This window comes from Rhinolophus sinicus, linkage group LG15 (assembly GCF_036562045.2).
Source record: "Rhinolophus sinicus isolate RSC01 linkage group LG15, ASM3656204v1, whole genome shotgun sequence".
Taxonomy (NCBI): Eukaryota; Metazoa; Chordata; class Mammalia; order Chiroptera; family Rhinolophidae; genus Rhinolophus; species Rhinolophus sinicus.
The window spans coordinates 47,963,342-47,971,721 of NC_133764.1; the positions used below are offsets into that span (position 1 = coordinate 47,963,342).

The 8,380-nt window shown below is 53.9% G+C and overlaps 1 protein-coding gene across 1 annotated transcript; it reads right to left on the reverse strand.

Moving 5' to 3' along the window:
• Positions 1-3,345: 3,345 nt before the first annotated feature.
• On the reverse strand, positions 3,346-7,763 carry LOC141568891 (keratin, type I cytoskeletal 14). Its single transcript, XM_074320007.1, has 8 exons — positions 7,173-7,763; positions 5,882-5,964; positions 5,166-5,322; positions 4,839-5,000; positions 4,629-4,754; positions 4,314-4,534; positions 4,162-4,208; positions 3,346-3,602 (listed from the first exon to the last, which is right to left on the reverse strand). The coding sequence occupies exons 1-8, from the start codon at positions 7,713-7,715 to the stop codon at positions 3,508-3,510; spliced, it is 1,434 nt and encodes a 477-aa protein (XP_074176108.1). The 5' UTR covers positions 7,716-7,763; the 3' UTR covers positions 3,346-3,507.
• Positions 7,764-8,380: the final 617 nt, after the last annotated feature.

Below are 8,380 nucleotides of genomic sequence, written 5' to 3' on the forward strand. Positions count from 1 at the left end.
TTCCCGGCATGGGATGGTGCGCTGCACCCCCTGCAACTAAAGATTGAAAACGGCGACTTGACTTGGAGCTAATGGGCCCTGGAAAAACACACTGTTCCCCAACATTCCCCAATTTAAAAAAAAGAGCTCCCCAAAACTAAAATGGACCCAGAATCTCAAGGTGGGTCTCATCCCATAAAACTGGAGTCAGTTAAGAAGAATTCATGCTGGTCTCATGGGACTCTCATGAAGAGGAACAGAAGAGTAACGAAGCACAAGATCAGGGGCCTGAGCACTGGGCTGGGCTCGGCACTCAGTCTGTAGGACCTGGAGCAAGCCACTGTCCCTCAAAGATGAGGAGGCTGGAGGAGACATCTGTGCAGCCATCTCAGCACTGTCCTTCTGTGTTCTGAGAGGGCGGGGAGAGGATCACTCCTCCCAGATTGCACTGGGAGAAGTGGAGCCAGAGGGACCACGTGACCCACCCAGGATTCTGAGAAGCAACTCCTCCTGCCTCCACTAGTCGGTGCTATGGAGTTGCTTTCCTGGTTTCCCATGGATTAGATCTGGGGTGGGGGTGGGGGTGGGGCGGCAGTCTTACCATTGTCAGAGTGGCTGTCCCAGGTCTTATTTGGGTGCTTGTGGCACCAGTCCCTGTGGATGAGAGCACTGGCCAGCAGGACCCAAAGTGTTGGCTGCCCTCTTCCCAATGGGGCATGGTACTGGGGGACTCCAGAGGGAAGTGGACTCCAAGTGGGACTCTGGGATAGCTGCTCTGCCAGCTCTTTTCCTCAGGGCGCAGCGACACAGGGTGGGACCACCTAGAAGCTCCCTACTTGACTCCCTCTCCTCCTGCTTCTGAGCCTGCTCTTAGCCTGGTTGCCTGCAGACGCCATCTTTATCTTAGGCAAACCCACTCTTCCTGTATTGCCTCTAGACAGTGATGGCAGCCTCTCAAGGTAAGGGGAAGCTGACCCCACCACACCCAAGTGTAAGAAATCTCATTGGCCGGCCAGGTGGCTCAGATGGTTGGAACACGGTGTTCCTAATGCTGAGGTCACGGGTTAGATTCCCACATGGGCCAGTGAGCTGCGCCCTCTACAGCTAAGATTGTGAACAACAGCTCTCCCTAGAGCTGGGCTACCGTGAGCAGCCGGTGGCCAGCATGAGTGGCTGGCAGCCAGCCTGAGTGGCCGGCATCCGGGGAGAGCTGCCGTGAGGTGCTGTGAGCGGCAGAGCAACCGACTGCCTCAGCCAGGGGGGAGCACAGCAAGGCTCATAATGCCAGCATGGGCCAGGGAGCTGTGTCCTACACAACTAGACTGAGAAACAACGGCTTGAACCGGAGTGGATTGGGGGAGGCGGAAGAAAGGGGGCTAAAAAGAAATCTCAAATTGTTATATGCCCCTAAAGCGGGTCTTTTTTGGTGGAAACTTTAATCTGGTACCATCTCCAAAGCAGAGGGGTGCCTGGGGATTCTTATGCAGAGCAGAGCATTCTACGCTCCGTCCTCACTGTGACTGCTGATGTTTTGCTCTCTGTCCAGACCCATGTGGCCTCCCAAATGTGGCCCACTCCCGATTCCATGCCACACTTGAACTCATTGCCCAGCTGGGAACAGTGGTTCTCATACTCCAGCATCGCTAGGGGAGTCACTCAGCCCTTCCCCCAGGGTCCTATCACTTCTAGGGTCACAAAACCATCCCTTCCCAGTCTCTGAGGGAGCTCCTTCAAATCTCCCTCCTCCCTGAGTCATCTGCTCATACCTCCAAAACTCTGGTCATTCACCTCCAGGATGGCCCACCCTCACCCAGAGATCACCCCCAGATCAATTCTTCTTAATGCCAAAACTCAGGTTAGAAAACTTCCAGGAGTTTCAGGGACACAAAGCAGACTTCTCTTCCCTGGAGTGAAGATGGGGTCACAAGAAACCAACATCACTTCATTCCTCTTCCTAATAACTCACCCTTCTAGGCTATCATTTATAGAACACCAACTATGTGCCAAACACGATGCTAAACTCATTGCCTGTGTGAAATCATCTAATCCTCCATCAATGGTATATAGTAAGGGTTTCATTCCCCATTTTGTGAAAGAGGATCTTGCCCAAACTCTTCCAGGCTAGTCAGTGTACGCGCCAGGACTCCAACCCAGGGTGTCTGATTCCAAAACTCAGGCTTTTAGCCAATTGTCCTAAAAAATTATGTCTTTCTTTAACCCCACCTGTGACTCTCCCTAGATGCTTCATTCATGCAGCCAAATGAATAAGCTGTTAAAACTGACACAGTCACTAGTCAGCTCTTTCCTAGCTCCAGGCAGTGAGCCCTACCCATCAATGGAATCTTCACTATTCACTCAGGTGAGGTCCTCCCCTTACTCTTCCTTTTCCAGTCCCCCAAAGACAGGAAAAGACACTCCCCACCAAAGGAGGCTCTTACAACCCTGGCTCTTAATATGCATTTACTCACTGGATTCCCGAAACAACTCCCATTCCAACTGCTTACTGGAAACTAAGGCTCTCCAAGATCACCGAGCTAATGCAGAAGAGAGCCTGGGTTAGAATCCAGTCAGTCTGTTCCCAAAGCCTCTAAAAATGGCTTCATCATGGACAGAGTCACCACACACAAGAGGTAGTATCGCTCACACAGAGGTGTCCTGAGCCTGCGCTGTGCCAGGCACTGTTAGTGGCCTCACACGCGTTCTTCCCTCGAATCCTCACAACAAGCCCATGAGGGACTTACTGTCATTATGCCCACTTTTCAGGTGTGGAAATTGAGGATTGGAGATGATGATCAACTTGCCCTCCGTCAACTAAGAGCAGGCAGGATGCAGACCCAGCTCAAGAGGCAAGAGCAGCTGGCATGGTGGGAGGCAAAACTCTCAGCAAAGCATGAGTTCTTACTGGGTCCATGGACCTCCATTGATGAGCTTTAGGGGATCCATGAACCTCATGAATTGTATGCAAATGTGTGCATGCTTATTGATGGGGAGGAAGAGAAGATCTATAGCTTCAGTGTATTCTCAAAGAAATGTCTGATAACAATCCCTAGTGCAATGCCTGGCATGCAAAAGCCACGACAATATCTGGTGAATAAATGAACAAAAGAACAAATAAATGAATGAGTGAGTGAATGAATGCATGTGCCTTCATGCCCTAGGAGACACCACAAGACCTGGCACATACCTCTATCTGTCTCTTTTGAGATGGTGAAAGCCATCCAGGGACCTGAGCCCAATCCTCCCCCAAGCCCTTTCTCCCAGTCCCAGAGGCTACAGCCAGCCAGGTGCTATGATGAGCTCCAAAGAGATGCTTCCTCCCCTTTCTTCCCACCTCCACTCCTGACGATGACCAGGCAGAGGCAGGAGTTGTGCAACTCAGATAATAAAGCTTTATTGAATGCCAAAGGGGGCAAGGGTGAGGCAGGGCTCAGGTGTGAAGTGCTTGGGGGATGGGAGAGGGGATCTCCCAGTGAGATCTGTGTCCACACGGGGAGGGTGCTTCCGAGGCCTGAGCAATGCTGAGAGGCCTTAGTTCTTGGTGCGAAGGACCTGCTCGTGGGTGGACACCACCTTGCCATCGTGCACATCCATGACCTTGGTGCGGATCTGACGACTGGAGGTCACTGGGGAAGAGGGGAGAGGAGGTGTTACCAGCAGTGGACAGGCAGTGAGGAAATCAGAAGGGGGGAGGCCAAGGAGCTGAAGGGACTTAAATGAGCTGTGTCTCTGCTGCCCTCTCCCCTGATTATCTCTTTAGTCACAGCTCTTGCCCCAGTGCTGATATTATCAGTACATTTCTTTCAGATTAGGACACCCTAAGGTCAGGGGTGGAGTCTGTGTCCTCAGAACGAGCCTCCTAAGAACTCAGATGGGACTAGTTCAGTCCCATGTGTCCCAAATAGACCCAGATTGACCGACCCATGGAGGGCAGAGCCATGTCGAGCCCTGTCCATGGTACTGACCACCAGCACCGTGAGGTGTGCCACAGACGCTGGGTGACAAAAGTAAAAAATGGAAACCCCCAGCTTCTAGCCCTAAGGAGGGTTTAGAAAATGGTTTATAAGGATAGTAGGTGAGGGAACTCTAGCTCAACCTCTCAAGAAACCCCTACCCAACTTTCTAGACCTGCTGGGAGACCAGCGGGGGTCCTGAGTCCAGGTTTGATGAGGAGGAAGGTCTTACCATCTCTGGACGACTGAGAGCCAGAGGAGAACTGGGAGGAGGACAGGCTGCGAAGACAGAAAGGGGAAGAATCATTAGAAACATGGTGGGGGGAGGGTGGGCAGTGAGTGAATAGTGGGAAGACGGACTGGGAAGGAGGGCAGGGCACTCACTGGGCGTCCTCGCCCTCCAGCAGGCGGCGGTAGGTGGCGATCTCCTGCTCCAGCCGCGTCTTCACGTCCAGCAGGATCTTGTATTCCTGGTTCTGCTGCTCCATCTCGCAGCGCAGCTGGGCCAGCTGCTGCTCCACGCTGCCGATCATCTCCTGGATCTGGGACAGCTGCATGCAGTAGCGGCCTTTGGTCTCCTCCAGGCTGTTCTCCAGGGATGCTTTCTGGGAGGGAGGGAAAGAGGATCAGGAATCACTGAGTTGGCCATTCCCTTTCTCCTAGTCCTGAGCCCACCCCAGGCCTGGCAGCGCCCCCTACCATGCTGAGCTGGGACTGCAGCTCGATCTCCAGGTTCTGCACCGAGCGCCGGAGCTCGGAGATCTCGCTCTTGCCACTCTGCACCAGCTCGCTGTTGTTGGCCACCTCGCGGTTCAGCTCCTCTGTCTGCAGAAAAGAAAATGTCATTTCACCCTGGAAGTTCCTGGGAGGCAGGTCTCCTGGGTCCCTTCCATCCTGAATGACACCTACCTTGCTGAAGAACCAGTCCTCGGCGTCCTTGCGGTTCTTCTCTGCGATCTTCTCGTATTGGTCGCGCATCTCGTTCAGGATGCGGCTCAGGTCCACACCAGGGGCGGCGTCCATCTCCACGTTGACGTCTCCGCCAACCTGGCCTCTCATGGAGTGCATCTCCTGCACAATCAAAGAAGAGCCCACAGTCAGGAGCCTCACTCTGGCCGCTGATTGGGATGCCCCAGTCAGAGGTATTCCTGGCCTGAATGTTGCGCTCGACAATCTCAATTCCGTCTCTTCCCTCCCAGCTTGTCTTCTAAGCAGTCTTTTCCATTTAGCTCTCACCTCTTCGTGGTTCTTTCTCAGGTAGGCCAGCTCCTCCTTCAGGCTCTCGATCTGCATCTCCAGATCAGCTCTGGCCAGGGTCAGCTCGTCCAGCACCCTGCGCAGGCCGTTGGTGTCGGCCTCCACGCTCATGCGCAGGTTCAGCTCCGTCTCGTACCTGGAATGATCCGAGAGAAAAGGAATAAGACACCCATCCTGACCACACTGAAGGCTTTGTTCTCTTCTCCCTGCAGCTTCTTCCCATAGCTGGCGCCTTTGAGGAGTTTAGGGAGCCAATCTTGAAAATGACAAGATGCCCATTGATTGCTCAGATCTGAACATTCCTGGGGGTGGGGCAGGGAATAAGGCAGTTCATCATGCTGCAGAATTCAGGGAGGGGAGATGCTTCTAGTTCCAGCCAACCAATAGCACACAAGGCCTCTAAATATGACTACCTCCTAAACTTTAGGGGCACATGGGGAAGTGGGAAGTGGCTCTCCCTAAGACAGTGGATCCCAAACCTAGCTGTGGGTCAGAATCACCCAGGAAGCCTATTAAAAATAACTGAATGAGAACTCTATGGGTGGGGCCCAAGAGTTTCACTTATATTTTTACAAGCACCCTAAAGGGTTTTCATAGGGCCATCCTGGCACTCATCAGTGCTGTTTAGGGAACACTGCTCCAAAAATGCCCCACCCTGGGAAGACTGGGCATTCTCGCCACCACTGCAAACTCACTTGGTACGGAAGTCATCTGCAGCCAGGCGGGCATTGTCAATCTGCAGGAGGACATTGGCATTGTCCACGGTGGCCGTGAGGATCTACAAAGGGAAGGTCACAGGTCATTGGTCAAATGGACATCCCTAGCCAGGCTTGGCTGCAGCTGGCATTAGGCTTTTGCTTTCATGCTTTTGCCTGAGTCCTCCCTCCTCCCCAAAAGCCTTCGCCATAGCAACCTACAGGGTAATCTCCAGTAGTCCAGGTTTGACTCAGGACTTTGCTGACTTGTGGTCAGCAGAAGGGGTAGAAAAAACCGTGGCCTCATAATCACAAGCTCTTGAGTTCTAATCCTGGTTTTACCACAGACTTGCTGTAAAACCTGAGACAGGCCTCAGCGCCTCAAATCCCCACCTACAGATGAGACGCAATTCTCAGTCTGAATTCCCTCTCTGCACAAGCCAGACCTCCAGTCCTCCACAGGCACATATATCCCTTTTCAAGCCAGCAGAGCATGGGACCTCAGATGAGGCTTTCCCAAAAGATGAGACCCAGTTGGCACAGGAAAAGCAGAAGCAGAAGGAAAAAAAAGATGATTGAACCCTGGATTAGCTGGAGTTCCCTCCCTAGTCATCTCATTTCCTTAATCCACACAAGGCATCAGAGCCAGACACCAATGGAAACAGAATCAGCAGGTAGGGCTCCTGGGGTGATGTGGGAGCAGGGAGCAGGGGACTAGAGTCAGATGACAAACGTTTCCAGGTTCTCTCCTGCGCGGGGTACATAGGGTGGGCCACCAGTATGTCTGTCTCTGTGTGATTTCTGTGCCTGCCTGGCTGTGGGGAGGGGCCACCCAGTGCCAGGACTTATGGGCGGCAGCCACCACAGCTCAGACTAATGAGCTAATGAACGGTTTGGGTGTCTAGCCTGGTCCCGTTACAGCTTTGCTCCTCCCCTGTGCTGGAGAATGAACAGGTAGCTGCCTCCTATACTGGCAGGTGGGGCGCAAGTGTTCTAGCCTCGGCTCTGCCGTTAATTTGCTGTGTGACTTTGGGCCAGTCACAGCGTTTCTCAAAGCTTCAACGTCTTCCTCTGTGAAATGTAAGGGTAGGAATTCCTGGTCTCACATGATCTGAATGCATGAGCAAGGCCATGGAAACCATCTTACCACTGGCCAGCTCTGTTGGGGGCATCCAGGGCCAGAACAAGGGATCTGCCTTGTCTAAGAATCGAAAGGTGCCAATAGCTTGCGGCATCTATTGCTCCAGAATCAGGTAATGGAATGGCACCTGCTGCTGCCCAGTCCACCCACCTTGTTCCTCAGCTCCTCGATGGTCTTGAAGTAGGGGCTGTAGTCCTTGGTCTCAGCAGGCCGCTGCCTCTGGTACCAGTCACGGATCTTCACTTCCAGGTCAGCGTTGGCCTCCTCCAGGGCGCGCACCTTGTCCAGGTAGGAGGCCAGGCGGTCGTTGAGGTTCTGCATGGTCACCTTCTCGCTGCCTCCCACAAGCCCTTCACCACCAGCAAAGCCACCACCGAAACCACTACCCAAGCCACCCCCAAAACCACCACCCATGCCAGCACCGAAACCCCAACCCATATTTCCTCCTCCAAAGCCGCTACCAAAGCCCCCACCAAAGCTGCTGCTGCTGAAGCCGCCGCCATAGCCGCCCCCCAGTCCGCAGGACCCCCCGGAGGAGTAGCGAGCAGAGGAGACTGACAGGCCCCCGTAGGTGCTGGGGGCCCGGCAGGACCCTCCAGCCAGGACGGAGGACATGCGGCTGGAGCCACCGCCAATGCCACAGGAGCCCTTCATGGAGCCAGAGGAGGTGAACTGGCGGCTGCAGGTGGTCATGGTGCCAAGGAGGGAGGTGAGTGAGCGAGTGAGTCGGCAAAGAAAAGAGAAAGGTGCTCAGGTAAGTTGGAAAAGGATGTAGGTGCTTTATACTCGTGAGTAGGGGGCGGGCCTGGCATTTTCCATTCCCCTTGGCTTTCATCACCCACAGGCCAGCGCCAACTCCCAGCTAGATCCCTCCCCTCCTCCGCCTCATCATGTCTGTCATATTTTACTGGAAACTCATTGTTTGGGGTGTTTTGGGTTTCTTGTCCCGCCAGACGTGATTCACATGAGAAGGTGTGGGCCTGCAGGCTACACTTTCCCATCAGGCCCTGGGAGCTGTAGCCCTTAGGAACCGGCATGCTGGGCTAAGCCAGGGAGCAGGGAGCAGGGCCTCTGCACCTTTAACTAGGTTGGCCTTTGACGTTCACTTAGAGGAAGTCCACCACTTCAGGTGGCACCTGGCTGGAGAAACGCCAGCATGGCAAGGTCACGTCGGGCACAGAGATGCCCCCTAAATGTTACCATCTATAAAAAGAAATGAGAAGGTCTTGGGGACCTGCCAGGTCTGACCTGCTGGGCTGTGCTAAGGAGCCTATCACATCCCTAGCCAGTCAGGTGGCTCAGGCTTCTACCCTGACACCCCCATTGAAGGGAAATCCAGCAGCTCTCCCTGCCCTGGG

Coding starts and splice junctions, on each gene's coding strand:
- LOC141568891 (XM_074320007.1), bottom strand. CDS start 7,715: ATGACCACCTGCAGCCGCCAGTTCACCTCCTCTGGCTCCATGAAGGGC. Junction 5,323..5,881: donor GCAGATGACTTCCGTACCAA/GTGAGTTTGCAG, acceptor GGATCATTCCAG/GTACGAGACGGAGCTGAACC. Junction 4,755..4,838: donor AGGACTGGTTCTTCAGCAAG/GTAGGTGTCATT, acceptor TCTTTTCTGCAG/ACAGAGGAGCTGAACCGCGA.